Raw genomic sequence first — 24,508 nt, forward strand, 5'->3', positions numbered from 1 at the left:
GACCTGTACCTCAACAGTAACAGGCACCATCATGACCCCAATGTAGAGTGGTTCTTTCCACTTTGATTAACCGGGCAAAAACTACGTGCTTCGGACCCAGACATTCTCCACGAGGAAATAAGATGATTACACACGACTTTCCCAAGAATGGCTACAAGGCCGAGGAAATCAATAGGGTCCTTAAGAGGGCTGACAGAAATTCCAAGGAACCTAACAACGAGGAGGAACCCATCGCTACTGCCTGTCTTCCCTATATTTTCATGGATTCTGGAAGGATATTGAAGAAATACTGGATTAATGCCATCCACAAACTTGCAAGGGAATTCAAATCACAGATTATGTGGGTCAAGGATGGCATGGGACTCAGGATGTCTGGCATTTACAGGATTCCCTGTGAGTGCGGAGCAGCGTGTATCAACCAGACAGGACACACGGTGGAAACCCACATCAAGGAGCACAGGAGGTTTATCCATTTGCTTACCTAGAAAAATTGGCAGTAGCAGAACTCTGCATTCACAACGGCCACAGGACTGACTTCGACAGCACAAAACTACTCTACTGCACCAATGGTTTTGGGAACACCTGGTGAAGGAAGCCATTGAAATAAAACCTGAGGAAAAATTGTTTAACAAAGATAAAGGTCTCGCTCCAAGTAAGAACTGGAATTCAACTGTAAACCGGTGGGGGGGGGGGGGGGCAGAGGAAACATGATTGGATGAGGACTAACCAATCAGGAGGGATGGATGACAGAGGTATAAATACCACTGGACCAGACCTGTCCAGGCATCATCCCTGATGAAGATGGCAGAGACTGTCATCAAAACATCAGTTAAAATTGATTCCTGTACCCAGCTGGAAACCCAAGATGAATTTGTTTAATAGGAAGAGTGTTTCTCAATGTGGACAGGGCCCAACGGGAACTATTAATGTAGTGTAATCACCAAGAATTCCAATAGGAAACTTAGAAGAAATTTCACTGGTTCTGTGTTGTATGTCCCATGTAAACCTTTAGAGAAAAGACAGTGCATTTTGGAAATTGTCATTTCTGATGTAGCACATGAGGAAATCAGTGAATATTCTAAATTACGCTCCTTTTCAGCTGGTGGTTCTGTGAGAGAGCTGGTGCCTAACAAGATGCCCGGGACTGGGTTCCCAGCAGCTGTATCTACATCCTTTGAATTGAGCAGCAGCACGTTCATTCCCCTGCTTCACACCAACCGTCGTGGCCATACTTGGCATTTCTCTCTTTCTAAATGGGATAATCGGCCTTAATGATAAAGATAGATGATTCATTTTCTTTATTTTCAGTAGCAATAATGCTTCTAATTAATTTATATTTATTATATGTGTTTTAAACTTTATTTTGGTGAGTGATTTATCAATATATTTCAACTGCTTTTAAATGTCATTGAAAACCCTTTGAACACACCCAAATATAAGTGAATATTTTACGCACTGTCAGACATCCTCTCTGAAGGTTATTTCCAGGCAGATGAAGTCAGATTACTTCAGACTTTATGTACTGGAGATGTTTCAAAAAGTAAAAACTTTTACTTAAAACATAACATTTTTAAAAAAGTGCTATGTTAGTGTCGTGTGGGTGGCATCGTAGTGTAATGGTTAGCTCAATACTTTTACAGCACCAGTGACCCAGATTCAGTTGTTGCCACTGTCTGTAAGGAGTTTGTACGTTCTCCCCATGACTGTGGGTTTCCTCCAGATGCTCCGATTTCCTTCCACAGTCCAAAGATGTATAGGTCAGTAGGTTATTTGGTCACATGGGTGTAATTGTTTGGCGAGGGCTGATTGGTCTGGAAGGGCCTGTTACTGTGCTGTATCACTAAATAAATAATGCGTTTTTGTTTTACTTTCTCTTCAGCCTTTCATCTCTAATATTTTCTTCCTTTTTCATTCACAACCCACTTCATTTTCTTTGGATGATTTGCACTGCACAAGCTCTGCCAGCTTTCAATTCTTGTTTTAATCTCTGCGTCCTGCCGCGAGGATTCTTCAGTCTGTTCAAGGGAATAGACCAACTTGTTCTTTTCACACAGGGTCCCTGGAGGCGGGGATGGTGCACTTCATACACTGAACTCTTAATGCAGACATGAATGCTAAATGGAAGGGTTTTTAATCACTTTTCTAAAAGAATGTGGGTGCAAGATTTCCTCAGTTAGCATTTATCTTATGGTGGCTATTTGTGAAATGCTCAGCACACGGTGTAGCGTCTGCAGACCAAAGTTTTGTTCTACACTGCCCTCTGCTGTTCATGGTGATCCTGTACAGATCATGGTGATCGGTCTAAAGCAATCATTTAAAATCAATACAAAGTGTATGCTTTTCTCATGTCAGTCTTTACAATCAAAAGTTTTGATTAAATGCAGAGAACAAACCATGCATTTGTGGGGGAAAAAGGACAAAAGTACAAAATAAGCAGGTTATGATTACAGGCATGGAGATGGAAAGAGCATACTGCAGCGAGATATACCAGCTCGTAGAATGGTGTCGCAGCAATAATCTTGCACTTACCAGTCATATCAAAGAGCTGATAGTGGACTTCAGAAAGTCCAAGATGAGGGAACACACACCAATCCTTATAGAGGGAGCGGAAGTGGAGAGAGTGAGAAATTTCAAGTTCCTGGGTGTCAGTATCTCTGAGGACCTAATTTGGTCCCAAAATATTAATGCAGCTATAAAGGAGACAAGGCGGCAGCTGTACTTCATTAGGAGTTTGAGGAGATTTCGAATGTCACCTAACACACTTGAAAATTCTACAGATGTACCAGGGAGAGCATTCTGACTGGCTGCATCACCATCTGGTATGGGGGTTGGTGGCTACTGCACAGGATCAAAATATGCTGTAGAGAGTGGTAAAATTAATCAGTTCCATTATGGGTACTAGCCTTGGTAGTATTCAAGACATCTTCAAGGATCGGTGCCTTAGAAAGGTGGTGTGGTGAACTACATATACCTGTCTGGACACGCCCCTACTGACTGCTCCTGTGGCTCCTCCTACAGACCCCAGTATAAAGGCGATTGAGGTCTGAGCCCGGCCTCTCAGTCTCCAGGATGTAGTATGGTGGTCAACCACGGCTTGTTCCTTCTTCCAGTCAATAAAAGCCGATATCTTGCCTTTACGTCTCAGAGAGAGTTATTGATGGTACATCAGGTGGTGTCATCATTAAGGACCCAACCACCCAGGACATGCCCTCTTCTCATTGTTACCATCAGGTAGGAGGTACAGAAGCCTGAAGGCAGACACTCAGCGATTCAGGAACAGCTTCTTCCCCTCTGCCATATGATTTCTTTCTTTCTTTCTTTCTTTCTTTCTTTCTTTCTTTCTTTCTTTCTTTCTTTCTTTCTTTCTTTCTTTCTTTCTTTCTTTCTTTCTTTCTTTCTTTCTTTATTTTTTTAAATTGCAAAGAATAAATGTAATGAAAAAGAAAGAAAAATAATATTAACCCTCCCCCCCTTACCCCTTATCTAAAGAAAGAAAGAAAGAAGAAAGAAAGATTGCCTGGATATTGGAGGATCCCCACATGCTCCATGGAGTTCAAAATAATTTTAATATTTATTTTTACTTTCCCCAATTACTTTATAATTTTATCTTCAAAGGACCTATATATTTAATCCCATCTTTTGTATGTATGGGAGCCAAATTTTCAAAAATATATCATATTCATTTCTTAGATTATATGTAATTTTTTCAAGTGGAATACAACTATATATTTCATTATTCCAACGATCCATAGTTAAATATAAATCAGATTTCCAAGTAACTGCGATAACTTTTTTAGCTACTGCCAATGCAATTTTTATAATTTTTTCTGATACTTATTCAATTTAAGTTTCAGTATTGTCCCTTCAATATCCCCTACTAAAAATAACATTGGACTATGTGGGAGTTGTACTCCAGTCCCAAAAGGGGATTAAATATATAGGTGATTGTTTTGAAGGAGGTATATTGATGTCGCTTGATCAATTAAAAAATAAATATAAAATATCAAACAACACTCTTTTCTGTTATTTTCAATTAAAGGCTTACTTACGAGAAAAGCTGGGTCAATCAATGTTGATGCCAAAACCTAGTGAAATAGAAATATTAATTCAAAAAGGAAAAATTTAAAAATTTACATCTTGTATGTACAATTTGATTCAAGAACAGACAATTGAATCTGGAATTCATAAATCAGGACGAAAATGGAAATCTGATTTGAATGTTAAAATTGATGGAAAAAGTTGGTCAAGATTATGTTCTGATAGTATGATAAATACAATAAATGTTTGACTTAGATTAATACAATATAATTTTTTACATCAATTGTATCTAACACCACAGAAAATAAATAGATTAAATTCAAATATGTCTGACCAATGTTTTCGATGTAATCAAAAAATTGGTACTTTTTTACATTCTACTTGGTCTTGTTTTAAAATTCTGCCATATGATTTCTGAATGGACATTGAAATCTCGAGCACTATCTCACTCCATTTTATTATGTGTTATGTTTTTGATTTTATCTATTTGATATACATATATATTTACCATAATTCACATTTTTCCCTATATTATCATGTATTGCATTGTACTGCTGCCACAAAGCTAGCAAATCTCACGACATATGCCGGTGTTATTAAACCTGATTCTAATGCAAGAGGTTGCTTTTGCTGGAACCTGGAGCAACAGCTGATCTGCTGGAGGAACTCAGGGGGGCAAGCAGTATTTGTGGGAGGAGAGGAATTGAGTTGAAGCCCTGTATCAGGACCTCCAGCAGATTGTATGATTACAGATATGTTTCAGCAGTAACCAAACACTTTAACAGGTGTGGTAAGAAATGTTTAATGTTAGCTGGAAAAAAAGTTCCAAATATGAAATTACTTCACTGTGGTTGTATCACCTGGAAAAGTTTGATACTAGTGTAACCCTCAGGTTCGGCCAACACGTGTTCGTCTAGGGCAGGGGTCGGCAACGTTTACCACTGAAAGAGCCAATATGGACCCATTTCCCACAGAAAAGAAAACACTGGGAGCCACAAAACCCGTTTGACATTTAAAATGAAATAACACTGCATACAACGGTTTTTTTTTTGCCTTTATGCTATGTATAAACAAACTATAATGTGTTGCATTTATGAAATTGATGAACTCCTGCAGAGAAAACGAAATTACATTTCTGCATGCAACAAAAACATTTTGAACTCCGAAAAAAAGACGTTGGGTTGAAGGTTACTCCATAGTTAGCCTACCTTGGATCGAAGAATTAAAAGGAAGCGCGCACTGGCGGGTGTCAGGCATTGGCAGTGGTGATGTATATTAATAGCGATAAAAAACACGTTGTAGCGGTGTAGCACTACACGCAGCGCTAAAATAAAGACACTGCAGTCAAAGGTAACTATTCGAACTAAACAGCCTTGATTTAAAGCCTCCCTGAACCCGTCCCCGTGGGTGCGGATGCTCCAAAAGACACGTACTCACAAACCCCCGTAGGCTATCTCCCTTAGCTGGAACGGTGGCTAATTGTGAGCCAGTTCGGATGTGCCAGGAAATGGGGTCTCCACAACGTTTTTAGATTGTACAAGGTCACCATAATCTTCAAATTTCGAATTAAATTTCAAAAACTAACAAACTACGGGGAGCCGCAGCACAGAGATGAAAGAGGCGCATGCGGCTCCGGAGCCACAGGTTGCCGACCCTTGGTCTAGGGGAAAACAACTTCTGGCCCCGTCAAACTGAGAAATCTCATTTGAGTGGATGCTGCGTGATGTGTCGCCCAGTTACAAATCCGTACCGCAAAATATCAGACAGTACATCATATGCAATTAAAGGATTGAACTTTATAAATCTTAATCTGAATATAGGGTTAGTAAAGAAAATAAAAAGAAAAAGGGCCCATTTTAAGGAAAAAGTCAAAAGTGCACGTTGGAGCTCACAGCCATTCATCAGCCATCGACCTCCTCCAGGCATCACTGACCTTCGGACCCTCAGATTCCAGTCCACTCCGTCTGGTGGTCTTCCAGCTCTCTCCACATGCGTCTTCCTTCTTCCTCTCTCGCTGACAGAAGACCGCGAAAATCCCTCTTCCAGACTCACAAGAAAGAACAACGTACCTGTCATTGGATTGCCCCACATTCCAAAGCCCCGCTATCTTTAGTCATAACCCAAACATTGCTGCTACAGAGAAACCATTACATTAGCAGCGAAACATTAAAGAGACGCCATTACGTTAGCAGTGAAACCTTAAAGTGTGTTAGACTAGATTGAGTTTTAGTAAAGAATCTAACTTTAACATTAATCCCAATTTTTGTGCACAGGGTATATGATATAGTACTCTTTTTTTAAACTTAGTTTAAAGATAAAGATAAGCTTTATTTGTCACATGTATATCAAAACATACAGTGAAATTTGTTATTTGCATCAACGATCAACACTGTCCCAGATGTGCTGGGGGCAGCCACCAAGCTTCTGGCATCAACATAGCATTCTCACAACTCACTACCCTAACCTGTACGCCTTTAGAATGGGGGACAAAACTAAAGCACCTGGACAAAGCTCTCCGCAGTCATGGGGAGAGCGTACAAACCCCTGACAGGCAGTAACGGGAATTGAACCCCAGTCCCTGATCGCTGGCGCTGTAAAGTGTTGTACTAACCACCACACCACCGTACCATCCTTGCTTGGAGTAGGAAGTATTGATTTGGACTAATAAACAAACATCCAATTTCAAATCCTGCAATGGCTGCTGCGGAGTTTAAATTATCTGTCACCTGGAAAGTAAAACAAGTTCTTAGTAACGATGACCACAAGACTGCAGGTTTTAGTTGAAGCCTATCGCAGGGCTCCCAAACTCATATAATGGTAGAGGTCCATAGTATAAAAAAGGTTGGGAACACCTGGCCTATTGGTTTCACAAATGTAGGAAATCTACTTTCTTACCCCGTCATGGTTCAGACTCCAGATCCATTGATATAATTAGCATTGAAATGCCAAGTAAACCGGCCATGTCAGGGCATTTGCTGATGGACAATAAAATCTGACTTTATCACTAATGCCTAGTCCCCCTAAAGTGAATAAAGAGTTTAGTATTATAGTTATTTATGCTTTTTGATATTTTCTCATGCCTCACAGTTAGCTATCAGATGTTCAGACCTCACCCGTGTGCAGTTCTGGTCACCCACCATAAAGGAATGATATGATAGAGTAGGAAAGGGTGCCGAGATGATTCCCCAAGGAGTTGACTGGGACAGAGCATTTCATCTTATGAAGAGAGTCTGGAGAATCTCATTCTCTTTCCTTTGGAGGAGAGTGGTTAAGAGGGGACATAATTATGAGGGGTTTAGATTATGTAGGGTGAAGGGAACTTTCCCCCCTCTTTTGTGGTGAGTATGACCAGAGGATATAAATTTTAGGGTAAGGGTTAAGAGATTTAGAAGGGAATTGAAGGAGATTTCCTTTACCCAGTGAGTGTTGAATACCTAGAACACACTACTGGAGAGTGTGGTGAAAGTAGAGTCACTGAGGGCATTTAAGAAGAGCCTGGATGAGCACTTGAACCACCTGGGCATAGAAGGTGACAGGCCAAGTGATGTAAGAAGGGATTAGTATGGATCTGGTGGGCCAAGTGGTTTAATTATATGCTGTATGAATTCTGTCCTCTTTCCTTTACATCCTAGCTTCCCAATAACCCTGGTCTCCATCACCCCCAACCCATAGTCTTTGCAGGATTGTGGTAGATGTTCAGATAAGGCCAAAGGTCACTTGTTGACATACTGAAGTTTTGGGTGGAACAAGGCCCAAGATGAGGTCAGAGAAGATTCAGCAACCTTTCCCACTTTAATCCATCAGTTAGGTGGAATGTCACATTAAAACACTACATTACCATGTTGACTATACTTTCATGACTTGTTACATAGAGTATAGAACAGTACAGTACAGGAACAGGTCCTTCGGCCCACAATGTTGTGCTGGCCCAATTAAGTTAGTAATCAAATGGCCAACTAAACTAATATCATCTGTGTGCACAATGTCCATCAATGTCACACCACCGATCTTCATATCATCTGCAAACTTATTAACCCACCCATCTCCATTTTCATCAAGTGATCAACAGTAGAGGTACCAGTACAGATCCCTGCGGAACACCACTAATCACAGATCTTCAACTAGAAAAAGTGTCTTCAACCACTATTCTCTGTCTTCAATAGGCAAGCCAGTTCTGAATCCAAACAGTCAATTCTCCATGGATCTATGCATCTTAATCTTCTGGATGAAACTCCCATGAGGGAGGGATCTTGTCATACGCCTTACTAAGATCCATCAACAATTCTACTTCCATCAATCACCCTCGTAACCTCATCAAAAAACTCTATCATTTTGTAAAGTACAACTTGCCCCACACAAAACCAGGCTGGCTCATCCTAGTTAGACCATGGTTTTCTGAATGCTCATGAATCCTGTCTCCAAGAATACTCTTCAGTGGCTTCCCTTCCACTGATGTGAGACTCACTAGTCTATAATAGTTTCCAGGATTATTCCTGCTTCCCTTCTGGAATAATGGAACAACATTGGCTACTTGCCATATGTCTGGGACCTTACCTGTGGGTAGGGAGGACACAAAGGTATTGGTCAAGACTCCAGTAATTTCTTCTCTTGCCTCTCTCAATAACCTTGGGCATATACCATCAGACCCTGGGGACTTCCACCTTAATGCTCTTTCAGAGACCAAACCACTACCTCATCCTGTATCTTGAAATGCATATCAATATGCTCAGCACTGATCTCCCCATCCTCCACATCCTTCCCCATGATAAATACTGATGAAAAGTACTCTCTAAGAACCTCACCTAATTTCTTTTCATCCAAGTTAATGTTCTCCCCTTTATCCTTGAGTGGTCACACCTTCTCTCTAGTTAACCTCTTGCTCCTGATGTATATATAGAATGCCATGTGATTTTCTTTAATCCTACTTTCCAGGACATTCCATAGCCCTTCCTGTCTTTCCTAATTCCCTTCTTGAGTTCCTTTCTGGCTTCTTTATAATCCTAAAAGGCTCTGTTTGATTCAAGTTCTTAAGTTTTACATAATTTACTCTTGACTAAATCCATCATTTCTCTCACCATCCAAGGTTCTCTCCATCCTTGTCCTTACTTCTGACTGCAACATAGCTGTCCTGTACTCTGTGCAGTTGGTCTTTATACACCCTCCACATGTCAGATGTGGACTTGCCCAATTAACTCTCTCTAATTCCTGCCTAATGCTCTCCCTGTCCAATTTGATGCACTCCAGCAAGGTCAATACTTATCCTTATCGAAAGCTACCTTAAAACTTAAGGTGTTGTGGTCACTGTTCATCCACTGAAAGGTTGATCTCTTGGCCAGGCTCATTGCTGCCAAGTATTGGCCATTGTAGACCATGGCACATAATGCTGAAAAGTTTCTGAAGAACGCAACAAGGGAAGAAATCCGAGCGAAGCTTAATTACCATTCTCCACATGAGAGGCGTAAGAGAAAAGCTTCTTTTACAGAGAATGGTAGGTGCTTGGAACCCAATGCCAGGCATGGCGGTGGAAGCAGATACAGTTGTAGTGTTCAAAGGGCATTTAAATAGGTATGTGAATATGCAGGGAAATGAAAGAGGTGGATCATTTCCAGGCAGAAGGGATTAGTATAACTTTTTATCATGTTCAGCGCAGACATTGTGGGCCGAGGTGCTGCTCCTGTGCTGTACTGTTCCATCTTCTATGGAAGGACGTTCCATTGCGGGCACAACACTGAGATTTGAAACCCTTACAAGCAAAAGTAAGCTTTACTGTTACTTACACTTAATTTCACCAAAGGGGCAGGCATTGGTTCTAGTAAGTTAGAAGGTCAGTTCATTGTTGTCACATGTAAGGAGGCACAGTGGAAAAACCTTGATTTGTATGCGATCTGACGAGATCACTTCATCACATTGAAGCAGAAGAAGGGAAAACAGCAACAAAATATAGAATAAAGTGTTACATTTAACAAGGAAGTGCAGTGCCAGCAGACAATGAGCTACAAGGCCAAGTCAAGATAGATTGTGATGTCAAGAGTCCATTTTATCATATAAGGGGACCTTACAGTCGTCTTTTAACTGTGGGAGAGATTCAAGGCAGAAGACTTTAAGTCTTCTCTTAAAGACCATCAGGGATACCTATATGTGGGATCATAGGAGATGGCTGAGAATGTGAGTGCTTATTTCTCCTTGGTGTGTTCTAAGGATAATATCATAGATTCCAGAGAAATAAGGGTAATAAACAGTGAGGGGTTGGATCGTATGCATGTTACAAAGAAAGAGGTGTTTGCAGCCTTGAAGGGTGCTAATGTGGGCAAGGCGGATGTTCATTGTGTTTTCAAGGGCTGGGGAGTCCTAAACTAGAGGCCAGAGACACAAGGTAAGAGGGAAGAGATTTAAAAATAAAATACCTGGGAGTGTAATTTCTTTACACTGATGATAGTACCCAGAATGAGCTGTCAGAAGAGGCGGTTTAGGTGAGTGCAATTGCAATAGGTGCATGGAGAGAAAAGGCTTGAAGGGTAATTGGCCGAACATGGGCAAGCGAGACGAGTAAGGAGGATTCTTTGGTCAGCATAGAAATCTGTGCTGAAGGCCTGTTTTTTTTTGCAGTATGTTTCCATGACTCTATGATAGAAGCTGTCCTTGAGCCTGGTGGTACGTGCTCTCAGGCTTTTGTATCTTCTGCCCAATGGGAAGGCGGGAGAAGGAGGAACGACCAGAATGGGAGGTAGTCTTTGATTATGCTGGCTGCTCAACTGAAGTGGCAAGATCTGTAGACAGAATCTCTGGAGGGGAGGCTGGTATTTGCCAGGTTCTGAGCTGTGTCCACAGTTCTGTGTGGTTGCTTGGGGTGATAGGCCATTCCAAGTTGTGATGCATTTTGATAGGATGCTTTTCATGGTACATCTGTAAAAACTGGTGAGGGTCACCGGGGAGGTGCTGAATTTCTTTAGCCTCCTGAGAATTTAGAGGCTCTGTTACGCTCTGGGCCATGGCTTCTACGTGGTAGGAGCAGGAGGGGCTACTTGTGATTTTCATTCTTAGAACTTAAAGCTGTCAATCCTTTTGACCTCAGCACTCTTGATGTAAATAGGAGCATGTGCATTGTCCCCTCCCCCTTCCTAAAGTCAATGACCAGCTCCTTTGTTTTCTTCTTGATATCCTGGTTGTGGAATAAATACCTTGTGCCAGTGCTTGAACTGAGTCCAGCAGATATTTAAAGGAAAATGCGTCAGAAATGGATTGTAGAAAAACAGACTGTAAGTAATTAGAACCTCCTAGTCCTTAGCTGGTTGTAGAAGGGATTTTCATACAAATATACCTTTGTTCTCTCTTCCATTTAACGATGCTGCAGTAATTCAGCTTATTATGAAATTTTCAGAAGCTATTTTATTATTTCCTTCCCTTCAAAGAAACTGACATTTTACCGTTCTTAGATGGTTGATCCGAATAGTTATTTGTCTTAAAGAGAGGGCCGTTTTATGATCAGATATTGGCTATTGCATACACATAATTTAACACTGACATCATAAGAAATAGTTAATTTAGTCCAATGTTTAAAAAAATGCTTCTGTTCTTTCTGAACTGCAAGAAAATACTAATTATGGTATTCTAGCCCTGATAATCAGTTTTTGTACCTATGAATTTAATTATCCAATCATTTGAAATGAGGAACATAAATAATAAAGTAGAAGTTTAGTGTGATTTGAATTAAGTACAAATCCAAAGTAAATAGCACTAGTAAATTGTATTGTATGCCTCTATTGCAAATTGAGGTAATATTAGAACCACTCTTAACTTGAGATTGAGCATTGAGGATTTTTATTATCTAGTGTATATTTGGTAAAATTGCAGCTACAGGAAGTAGCTGCAAGCCTCATTTTGAATGTAATGTGATAATCATGGATAATCTCATTGTTCCAATGGACAATAAGTTGATATCATCTCCTTTCATTAACTTGGAATTGCTGAACATTTAGACCCTGCTGATTTAATGTTTTAACAATGGTTGGAACTCTCTGGGCAAGCTTCAGAACAAACTTAAGAAGTTCAGGAATGATTAAGCAGCAACTAGGGATTTAAGGTGAGAAAAGCACAATACGATTGCAAAAGACCAGGAAACCACAGATGCCGCAGATAAATTTGGGGGTCAAAAGCGGCAATGAATATAGACACATATTTTAAAACCTGTGCAACAAAATTGGAATGAAAGGTCTACAAAAGCATCTATTGATGTGTAAAACATGAACAAAAAATGTTTCTGCTTCCAACCTACTGCTTAGAGGAGAGGAAGAAGGTGTTCCTAAAACATTAAGTTTGTGTCTTTGAAGTTCAAAATAAGTTTTATTATCAAAGTATATAAGTCACCACCTCAAACTCATTTTCTTTTGGGCATACTCAGCAAATCTATAGAACAGTACCTATAACAGAGTCAATGAAAGGTCAACCAGAGTGCAGAAGACAACAAACTGTGCAAAGGCAAATATAAATACATAGCAATAAATAACGAGAACATGAGATAATGAGATCAAGAATCCTTGAAAGTGTGATTGTTGGTTGTGGGAGCATTTCAATGATGGAGCAAGTGAAGTTAAGAGTAGTTATCCCCTTGGTAAGTTATTACAAACCCACCCCTCCAAAAAATCCTCATAATTAGTAAGGTGTAACTTGATTTTGCTTTGTGGCATGACACCTGAACTTGAACTGTAAATTCTTTACAAGCGATTTGATTAATTAGGTAAATTGTTGAATGGGTTTATTCTACTGCATTTGAGGTCAACAGTTTGCCCAGTAATACTTTTTCTAACCAGATGTGCTTTTTCTTCCTCACAGATCTGGCAGATCCCCGATCACATGACTGTCCGCTCCATCACGGACCCCATTGTTGTCTTGGAAGGACATTCGAAGAGGGTTGGAATTGTTACGTGGCACCCAACTGCCCGCAATGTTTTACTAAGTGCAGGTAAAGTCATCAGTTTGTGGAATATTACAGCAGGGAGTGTTGCTTGGCTCACATTCAATGGTCAGAGCAGAAGTGACTGTGGCCCTTGTCATTTGGTGCATCTTATGTGCTAACAGATGTTCTTCACTTTCCCCCATAAGTTTTCAATATAAAACATTAATATACTTGCATCTTTAAGACATAGCAGACTTTTACACAGAGCTTATTTTCGGCCAGTGTAGTTGCATTATACTTTTCTAAATCCTGCACATATTATAAGCAGAAGTTGCCCCTTTTTCCAAACCAACAGGTTCAGAAATAGTCATTCCCCTTCAACCATCAGGCTCCTGAACCAGGATAACTTCACTCATCTCCACTCTGAACTAACACCACAATCTTTGGACTCGCTTTCAAGGACTCTACAACTTATGTTCTCAGTAACATTTATTTATTTTACTTGAAGACTGTCTGTTATGTGTGTTAATAGCTATTCAGTCTTTGTGTGTAGTCTTTCATTGATTCTGCTATATTTATCTGGTCTACTGTGAGTGTCTGTAAAAAATTGAATCTTAAGGTAGTATATGACAAATACGTCCATTAATAATAAATTTACTTTGAACTTTTAAGTTAATGTGATTACTTTGGGTGTCCTGAGCTCATTCAGGCCATTGGAGAAAATGGGAGGTTGAGCTGCTTTCATGGGAAAGGGGCAACTTATAATGCATGTCCTTCCCAGGTAGAGTTATGCATCTCCCACACAGTTATAGCAAGCTTAATATTCCATTAACCCCTGGCAGAGGGCACTTCATCACCGAATGTGTTAAATGTGAATCCTTGGCTTGGCTAGCTCCTTGATTATTTTAGACCTTCCCGTCTTAAATTGGAGCACCTTCCTGAACAATTCAACACCTTCACCCTCACGGTCTAACCCAAAATCCACTGCAAGTATCAGTCATGCTCTTTAACTTTTATTTCTGTGGAATTCCTATAAGCATTCACCAAATGCCTTCACAGCCCCAGCCCACCCCTCTCTATTTGAAATGCTATTTCCGAGTTGCTTCTAAAGTTCATTGTGCATTATTGATCAAAGGCACATGCCAAACCAAACTCATCACTGTGACTAACTGCAGTTGTTCAACTAAATTGGTGCCTTGCCGGTGGAGGTAAATGTCAATCACAGAATGGTGGTGTTGTTACCTCCAATAAATACAACATCCACCTGTTTTAAATTAGTCAAGCATGAACTCAGTTATTGTCTTTCTGAGTTTTCCCCAGTATAATAATGCAAAACCTTTTAACCAGCAGCTGGTTTTCTCTTCATGTGGAAATATTACAAACCTCCTCCTCGATGTGTTCATTTGTGTCAGCAGATATTTCAAATTGAATTCCTGTACTGCATTACATCAAATCTTCTGTTTAGGAGAATGGAAGAAGAGATTTCAATATCACATTCCTCCTGAACTGTTAATTTACCCTGTTGCATCAGGTTTAATTATCCATGGTACAGTCTGTCAGTTCTATGTGTCTGCAGTGAACCCTGCTTGTCAATCGTTTTCACCTCTAACTTTACTTTTTTTAACCTATAACTTTTCTAAATATTCATTATGATTGTTGAATGTTATTTTTTGTTGCATGTCATACCCAACAATGCAAATTCCTAACACATGTATATGGCGAATAAAGTTGATCCTTGATCACTATTTCTCACAGAGTATTTCCCTTGAGCATTTTACAGCTGTTCCACACTTTCCAGCATCGGATCCCACGATATGCAGTCCCCTTCCGTCAGCCGCGCCCATATTGAACATGGGGTAATCGTATTTGCCACAACATGTTCTGTACCATTCTAGAGCTGATTGTTAGTGGTTGTTAGTCAGCCTGCTGCTTCCCACTCTCAGACCACAACAGAGACCAGCTTTATCATCGCTCACATATGTCATGAAATTTGTTTTTTGTTTGTGTGGCAGCAGTTCAATGCAATACATAAAATTACTACAGTACTGTCTTGGGCACCCTAGCTGTATATATGTGCGTAAGACTTTTGCTCAGTACTGAATGTACATTTGTAATACATTTACTTTGAAATTCAAACTCTAAAGTTTGATACCATTGTTCATCTAGGTACTTTTTAAATGTTGTGAAATTCCCTCCCCAGTCACCTCAGACCTCGATCCCAATGACCTTCCTGACAAAAAAATACTCTGACCCATTACTGGAACTAAAAAATAGTGGATAGCATTCCAAGACTTCTTTCTTATACTCACTGTGATAATATTATGAGAGAAAGAGGAGACAGAGCATGCTTGAGTGTTGCTATCTTTGCCAGTCTGGCCACCTTACTCTGCAATATACAAAATACTGAGCAGGTCAGGCAGCATCTATGGTTGAGACCCTACATCTGCACTGGAAGGGAAGGGAGAAGGAGCCCGAATAAGAAGGTGGAGGGGAGGGGAAGGAGTACAAGCTGGCAGGTGATAGGTGAAGCCAGGTGAGGGGGAAAGTAGGCAAGTGCAGGAGGAGGAGATGAAGTGAGAAGTTAGGAGATGCTAGACAGAAAGGATAAAGGGCTGAAGAAGAAGGAATCTGATAGGAGAGGAGAGTGGACCATGGGAGAAAGGGAAGGAGAAGGGAGGTGATAGGCAGGTGAGAAGAAGTAAAGAATAGAGTCGGAATGGGGAATGGAAAAGGAATGAAGGGGGAGTGGGGAGAAATTACCAGAAGTCAGAGGAATCAATGTTCATGCTACCCAGACAAAATATGAGTTGTTGCTCCACCCTCACAACATTGTCCCACATGTCAAGGTTGATGAAGGATCAAGGAGGCAGTTCCGCCAAGTGATGAGAAAGGAAAAACACTAAATAAAATTGATATTAGTTTGGGGATCAATGATCTAGGGGTTCATACCAGGTACTGACCTTGTATCATGTCTGTTTCAGGCAGTGATAATATGATAATTATTTGGAACGTGGGTACCGGAGAGCCCCTGATAACACTTGATGACCTGCATACCGACTTGATTTACAATGTTTGCTGGAACCGTAATGGCAGCCTCATCTGTACCACCAGCAAGGACAAGAAAGTGCGCATTATTAATCCGAGGGAGCAACGCATCATTGCTGTAAGTCCCCCCACTGTGCACTGGAGTTTGGTCTTTGAAATTCCAGGATTTGGTTGGACCCTGAGCCATAAGTCCTTACTCCTCTGGGAGACATCTTATCAATTAATATTGTCCTGATTGACATGAGTATTGATGTCATGAACTAACTGGTACCTGGTAAGCTGAGAGGGATTTAAAAATATCAAGTAGTTAGTTAGGAGGTTGCTCAATGTGGAGAAGAAAAAGATGTTAAGTAGAGTGAACTGGCAGATTTTCCCAGTGAATGTCAAACGTACTTCCAAGGGAGCGTTTAATTGAGACTAAGAGTGTAGGGTGTCTAATGTGTCCCTGATGTGTAGTAGAGAAGTTGATGCAGATCTTCAGTAACAGTATTATTTGCTCATTTTCTGATCTGGCAGGCATTGTGGTGCGAAAATGACGTTCAGGGGCTGTGTGGCACTCCACTGGAGAATGCAGGGTTGGCTTTGAGAGGTTAGGAACTGGGCACAGAACCCAAAGCTCACAGAGCAAGGGGGAGACGTACTCATTCTTGTAGCAGCTTCCTGGTTGTTCCGGCTAAGAGACTTGCAGCTTAGAAACACCTAAACTGTGTTCATTGCCTCCTGCGGGGAGGTGGGAATGGTGATCAGTAAACGTAATAGGCGCTGCAAGTTAACCGGCAACACTTTTGATTGGAAATTTGACTGATCGGTTTCTCCATGTGGCCAAGCCCACGGTAAGGCACTGATGTCTTCCAGCGGTGACTTGGCTGGGCAGCAGTGGTGCCGATAAACCAGACTTCTGTTCTTGGTGCTCTGGCAGCGAAATAAGTAAAGAAGACACATGGTTGTTTAAATTTTTAATTTTAAAATTTCATTAAAATGATGGGCACATGAGAGACTGCAGATGTTGTCAGTCTGGAGCAACATACAGAATATTTTGCCATTCCTGTAATGGCTTACCATCCCTGAAGATTTCCCGTAAGATCTTAAGACATAAAGCAGGAGTGGGATAAGGCTATTTGGCCATCGAGCCTGCCCCACCATCCCATCGTGGCTTATTTATTAACCCTCAGAATCAGAATCAGAATCAGAATCAGACTTTAATCGCCAAGTACCTGTGCACATACAAGGAATTTACTTCCTGCAGATGTTGTCTCTCTGCTCATAACAATAATAATGATAATAGAAATGAAAATATAGATTATACATACAAGTAGTGCAATCCAAGTAATAGTTAGCCGACAGTTAACTGGCAGTTAACTGTTCAGCAAAGTGACCGCAGTAGGGAAAAAACTTCTCCAGTGCCTATTAGTCTTAGCCTGGAGGGATCTGAAGCGCCTACCAGACGGAAGCAGTTCAAACAGTCCGTGCGCAGGATGGAAGGAGTCCTTTATGATGTTCCCCACCCTCTTCTTCAACCTGGAAGAGTATAGGTCCACAATAGAGGGCAGGGAGGCTCCAATGATGCGCTCGGCAGTCCTCTCTGTGCGCTGTAGTCTGCTTGGAGGCGGCTCCAAACCACATTCTCCCACCTTCTCCCCGTAACCTAAACCAAGAGCTTAATCAACCTCTGCTTTAAATATACACAATGACTTCACCTCCATAGCCATTTGTGGTAATGAGTTCCACTGATTTACCATCAGCTGGCTAGATAAACTGCTCCTCATTTCTATTCTAATCCCAAAGCACTTTGCCACAATTCGTTCCTTTTGTAGTGCAGTCACAGTTGATTTGCACTATGAACATTTCCCACAACCACCGGTGGACACACAGGAGTGGCAAAATGTCAGGGGAACTCTTTGCTTCTTTAACAGTACCATAGACCTGACACCTTATTCATCTAGCTGAACTGGTAATTGTGCCTTACACCAATAACTAGAGTTTGCCTGGTCCTGCAGTGTATTGAACTGGATTGTGTGCTCATGTTCGGGAGTGGGAATTGAACTTTGAATCACCCGACTCAAGTTCAAGATCACCGAGCAAACGTCACTTGAGAGAGTCAAAATAGCTATGTGACAGAGGTATAATTAGTAAAATAAACTAAAATTTTAAGCAAGTACTAATGGACACCATCAAATGCAAACATTTGAACACACATGAGACTGCAGAATCTGGAGCAACACACAAAAGGCAGGTTGAGCAGAATCTGTGAAGGGAAACGGGCAGTTGATGAGTCAAGTAATGACACTTCACATCCCCAAAATGTCAATTGCCCATTTCTCTCTATCCTTCTCCTTCTTCTTCGGCTGTCCATCGATTTTCGATGATGACTGAGGCCTGGGCAAGGATGCATGGAAGACCTGCAGTTGCCCAAGCTGCAAGTCTTCCCTCTCCATGCCACCAATGTTGTCCAAGAGAAGGGCATTAGGACCCATACAACTTGGCACCAGTGTCATCGCAGAGCGATGTGTGGTTAAGTGCCTTGCTCAAGGATACAACATGCTGCCTCAACTGAGGCTCGAACTAGCGACCTTCAGAGCACTAGACCAACGCCTTAACCACTTGGCCATGTGCATCTCTCTATAGATGCTGCCTAACTCACCAAGTTTCTTCAACTATTTCTGTGAAATACAAACGGTTTATATATGGTAGGGATCTGCTAATGACAAAAACTGGCACGTGGATGGCTGAATGTTTATCTCTGAAGAATAGGTGTCTACTTCTAATTGAAAATCAGAGTTACAAAGTGAAGTAGTTCAGGCAATTGCCTGTACCTCCTTCCTTTAAGCTTGAGTGGGTTCAAGCAGCTGATGGGACCAGTAATGTAGAACCCTTCCAGTTCCTCTGAGTGATAATATATAGTGAGTATGTCTATTTACTTAGGACTTTGTGGAGCTGCTTAGCAATGTGGATACATGTTAGATTGTGGCTATTCTTGTACCATCTGGAATTTCCTGAAGAAAATTGTAAGCATCTTCCTCAAATATGAGGTTGGCAGATATTTGTTTTCCTTGTGGTTGTAGACAAATGCCATCAGATGTGGAAGGGGGTTCCACTTGATGGGGGTATCAGCACATCTTGCTTCCACTTGGACACATTAGGATATTTGCTTTCTGCCCTTCCCTTCATTCAGCTGCAAGATCCATTCAGCTTTCGTTTCATTCGTCATCTTCAGTTCCTTGTTTATCTAGTTCAGAGGTGAAGCTCCACTTGTGCTGACATTTGCTGCAAATGTGTCAGACCCCGACAGAAGCCATTAAGTATTAGAAAGAGGTTGAAGATGGGACACAAAAGGACTGCAATTTAAACAATCCGTGGAACGTTGACTAAAGACGAAATTGAATAATTTGAAGGACTTGGCATTAGGTCTTCATGATGTAGAGTAGGAGAAAGTTCCTGTGGAGTGCATGCAGCAGTATAGAACAGATGGGCTGAATGATCTATTCCTGCAGAGTTAGTTCTATTTGAATTTCTATCTTATGACTCTGGAAAGCAAAAGAAGTTAGTGAAGTTAGAGAATGATGTTTTATCACTGACACTTCTCAGCTTTATCTAACTCCTTTTGTAATAAAGCCATAACTTTGTTGGCATGCTAGGCTGGCACCAGAATGTGTGGTGACACTTGCTAGCTGTCCTCAGGACATAAGGCCATAAAATATTGGAACAGAATTAGGCCATGGGCCTATTGAGTCTGCTGTACCATTTCATCATGGCTGATTCATTTTCTCTCTCAGCTCCAGTCTCCTGCCTTCTCTCAGTATTCCTTCATTCCCTGACCAATCAAGAATCTATCAACCTCTGCCTTAAATATACCCAATGACTTGGCCTCCACAGCCACCTGTGGCAATTCATCTTTAGGTTGTGCTGGTTGTTAACACAAACAATGCCTTTCACTGTATATTTCAATGTAATTGGGATAAATAAATCTGAATCTATATAACTCCAATGCACGAAGAGTGAAAGTTATAAATAAAGTCAAACCCAGTTGTTCTAATATTGATGGTGAACTAACGGACACTGGACACTCAGTAATAACTACAAATCAGCTTCCCTGTTGATCATCTGAGATTCAAGAAGGTTTATTTCATTCAGTCTGTTCAGGCTTGCTAAATGTGATTGGTAACTTTCACATAAACCGCACTGAACGATGCTGAAGGCAAAGACTATAAGACTCAGTTAACTGCATGCTGTTTAAATCAGCTTCACTTTCTGATTATGTCGAGAATGGTGTTGCTTGGTTCTTTTCTCCTTCCCCGTCACATTGTTCCGAAATTCCAAAACAAACTATCCTCTGCACACTTCACCCCGGCTTTCCACCACGATCCACTGGGACTCGTGTTGTCAAAGCATAAAATAGGTTCACAATCCCGCTGAGAAGACCTTCTCAGAAAGTAGAGGTGTCGGAGAGCTTTCTTGACTGTGGAGTCTGTGCTGAGATTTGGGCTTGGTGATAATCATCAGTTTCCTAAAGTCAGCACTGTGTGAACTTTTCTCTGAAGACATGACTAGTGATCTGCTGTGCCCACTGAGTGTATTTCTGGATGTTCCCCGGTTGGAAACCTGGTAGAATCTTACTGTGGGTTGCATCAACACACACCAGTGCACGCTATTTAAATGTACGACTGTTGCGAGCATGTAGTGAGGCAACACTTTACACCTTGACAGTCACAGGGATTACTGTAAAGAGAGACTTTCAGCACAAACCAGAACATCTTACAGTTCTTCTTGAAGTACACAGGTGAACTGCAACAGACTCCTAAAACAACATGCACAAAATACTGGAGGGACTCAGCAGGTCAGGCAGCATCCATGGAGAGCCCATTGAAGCTTCCCTTGTCCATTCGTCCCCCCCACCCCATCCCTTCCCACCGATCTCCCTCCCAGCACTTATCCTTGTAAGCAGAACAAGTGCTACACCTGCCCTTACACTTCCTCCCTCGCCACCATTCAGGGCCCCAGACAGTCCTTCCAGGTGAGGCGACACTTCACCGTGAGTTGGCTGGTTATTAAGGCTCTGAACGTCCGGTGCTCCCAGTGCGGCCTTTTATATATTGGTGAGACCCAACGCAGACTGGGAGACCATTTCGCTGAAGACCTACGCTCGGTCCGCCAGAGAAAGCAGGATCTCCCAGTGGCCACACATTTTAATTCCACGTCCCGTTCCCATTCTGTTATATCTATCCATGGCCTCCTCTACTGTCAAGATGAAGCCACACTCAGGTTGGAGGAACAACACCTTATATTCTGCCTGGTTAGCCTCCAACCTGATGGCATGAACATTAGTTTCTCTAACTTCCATTAATGCCCCTCCTCCCCTTCTTACCCCATCCCTGATTTATTTATTTCCCCCTCTCCTTTTTTTTTCTCTCTCTGCCTATCACTCTTTGCCTGTTCTTCATCTCCCTCTGGTGCTCCACTCCCACTTTCTTTCTCCTGAGGCCTCCCGTCCCATGGTTCTTTCCCTTCTCCAGCTCTGTATCCCTTTTGCCAATCACCTTTCCAGCTCTTAGCTTCACCCCACCCCCTCCGGTCTTCTCCTATCATTTCAGATTTCCCCCACCCCTCCTACTTTCAAATCTCTTACTATCTTTTCTTTCAGTTAGTCCTGACAAAGGGTCTCGGCCCGAAATGTCGACAGTGCTTCTCCCTATAGATGCTGCCTGGCACTGCTGTGTTCCACCAGCATTTTGTGTGTGTTGCGTGCAGTTTTGTCTGTTCTGGAGGGTTGCTGTGGTTTGGGGTGTAGACTGATCTCATGCTCATGTGCTGATTCACTGGGGAACCACATCCCAGATCTCCCCCAAGAGAGAAGGTGTGAGGATGGAGCGTGAAGAAGGAGGAAATTGTTGGAAAATGTAACACATTTTCAAATGTTCTACTCTACTTAGAAATTTACACAGATTTAGCAGGACAACTTTGACAAACCTCTATAGATCTATGGATGCACAGTGGAGAGTTTACTAACCGGTTGCATCATGGCTTGGGATGGAAACACTCATGCCCAAGAAGAAAACAGTCTAGAAATAGTGGCGGATATGGTCTGGTCCATCACAGCCAAAGCCCTCCCTACATTTACAAGGATCGCTGCCACAGTAAAGCAGCGTCCATTATCAAGGACCCTCACCATGCAGGCCAGGCTCTCTTCTTGCTGCTGTCATCAGGAAGGAGGGACATGAGCATTAGGTCCCACAGCACCAGGTTCAGGGACAGTTTTTACTCTTCAACTATCAGGCTCCTAACTTTGCTCACCTCAACACTGAACTGATCCACAGCTTATGGAATCCCTTTCAAGACTCTGCAACTCGTATCCTCAATTAATTAATTAATTGTCTGTCTGTCCACAGTTGGTCTTCTTTTGCACATTGGTTTGTCTGTCTTTGCTTGTGTGTAGTTTTTCATTGATTCTGTTGTACTTTTCTGTTCTGCTGTGAGCACCTGCATAAAAATGAATTTCAAAGTAGTATATGGTAATATACACACACTTTGATCATCAATTAACTTTGAACTTTGTAAAACTTTCAGCTTCGTGGATAGACATTGGGAACTTTGAAACAGGGAGTTTCATCTTGTCCAACACACAGAACTGGTCGGGGCATCATTAACTGCTAGCTTGCTGCTCTTTCCCCAATACGATGCAGAGAGCAACCTGCAGCTTTTTGTGAAGCAGTATATGGCATATTGTACTTGACAGGATGAGAACTGAGAAATAACAGGACCAATAAGTGATGAGCAGGTGTGTAAAATTTTAGATTCTAGCCCGAGGCATCTATATACTGATGTATATAGATGTTTAGCTCACCTCCTCTAGGAGTGCTGAAAACAAAATCCAGCAAAACATTCAGAAGAGACTTGTATAGATAGTTGAATGAGTATAACTTGTGGAGCCATAGGAGCAAGAATGGCACTGGTGGATTACTCTAACAGGACCTGTTAGTGACTCTCTGGGCGGAATAGCCTTCAGTGACGTATTCCTTTTAACAATAAAGCCGTTAATCAAAGATCAAAGTAATTTTGTTATCAAAGTATGTATATGTCACCATATACTACCCTACGTTTTCTTGCAGGCATTCACAGTAGAGCAAAAAAAAGTACAATAAAATCAATGAAAAACTACACATGAAGACTGAAAAAACAACCAATGTGCAAAAGAATTCTAACTGCAAATACAAAAAAAAATAGCTAATACTGAGGACATGAGTTGTAGAGTCATTGAAACTGAGTCTGTAGGTTGTGGAATCAGTTCAGTGTTGGGGTGAGTGAAGTTATCCAGGCTGGTTCAGGAGCTTGATGGTTGAAGGGTTATAACCGTTTCTGAACCTGGTGCTGTGGGACCTAAGGTTGTGAAATTAGTTCAGAGTTGAATCAGGCCTACCAGTCAAGCATTATTCCTTTATTTTATATATTTTTCTTGATTTGAGAAATTGCTTAAATACTGCTGGCTGTGTTGTATAATTCAGAATTTGTTTAAAGTGAGCACAGACCCTGCTAGCATGGAAACAGAAGGCCACTCATAGATATCCCTGCAACCTGAATTGTCAGGATTCCTGTAGGCTGCATGTGTTCCAGTTCTTTCCAATCCGTATAGGATGTAAATAGCCAGGCCATCAACATAGCAGGGTTTAAGTGGCATTTCCAAGTCCCCATTTCTAAGCCACAGTGGGGCAGGGCCCGGCCACTGAAGGCAAAATACTGCATGTACTACGTTGTTGAGAGGATGTTGAGTCCAAAGCTTGGACTTCCAAGAGGAAAAAATGTGAATTTAATATGTACCAGCAAGGAATGTGGCTCTTTTGGTTTCCAGTTGGTATCTTATGGTCTGTTACAGATTGATTGAGTTTACTTAGATTAGAGATGATAAAGGAGTTGAGGAGAGTTGGGGACGAAATATTAGCTTGTGGACGTAAATTGAAGCTTTAGGTGAAAAGACCACCTTGAAAATTGCCTTGATGTGCATTGTGCACTTTGACGCATGTTGTGCACTGTAATGCATTTTGCAACTCTTGGTGCTTGGGTGGGCTGTGGTGCATGACATTTCCCATGGTGCATTTTGTATATAGAAATATGTACTTTATAGTGTGCTTTGGTGCATGTGCAGCAATGATAACTTTTGTCTGCACGATGGACGTTGTGCACTGTTCCTTCTAATTCTGTTCCTGAATGCATTTTTGTTCTTGTCTTTCCATCCTGCCATCTCCCCACGGTTGAAATCAGGAGAAGGAAAAAGCACATGAAGGAGCTCGACCAATGAGGGCCATCTTCATGGCTGATGGTAAAATCTTCACCACTGGATTCAGCAAGATGAGCGAGCGGCAACTGGCCCTGTGGGACCCGGTAGGTGGTCTTTCATCATCTGGTGATGGGTGTGGAAGTGACCAATGGGTGCACAGCCCTAATGAGAAAGCAAAGCGAACCCCATCAGAACAGCCAGCAAGAGCTGGCTTATTATGATCCATTTCTCTGAGGGGAAGGTCTTGTAGGGCAGAGGTTTCCATC

The 24,508-nt window shown here is 41.6% G+C and overlaps 1 protein-coding gene across 2 annotated transcripts in view; it reads left to right on the top strand.

Moving 5' to 3' along the window:
• Nucleotides 1-24,508, top strand: part of LOC132396024 (coronin-6-like) — a 266,758-nt gene that overhangs the window by 209,931 nt on the left and 32,319 nt on the right. For both annotated transcript variants that reach the window (XM_059973324.1, XM_059973325.1), the window contains 3 exons: nucleotides 12,868-12,997; nucleotides 15,913-16,094; nucleotides 24,227-24,346. In XM_059973324.1, the coding sequence (XP_059829307.1) occupies nucleotides 12,868-12,997; nucleotides 15,913-16,094; nucleotides 24,227-24,346 (432 nt within the window). The remainder of the gene's footprint in view (nucleotides 1-12,867; nucleotides 12,998-15,912; nucleotides 16,095-24,226; nucleotides 24,347-24,508) is intronic.

This window comes from Hypanus sabinus, chromosome 6, assembly GCF_030144855.1.
Source record: "Hypanus sabinus isolate sHypSab1 chromosome 6, sHypSab1.hap1, whole genome shotgun sequence".
In the NCBI taxonomy this organism is placed as follows: domain Eukaryota; kingdom Metazoa; phylum Chordata; class Chondrichthyes; order Myliobatiformes; family Dasyatidae; genus Hypanus; species Hypanus sabinus.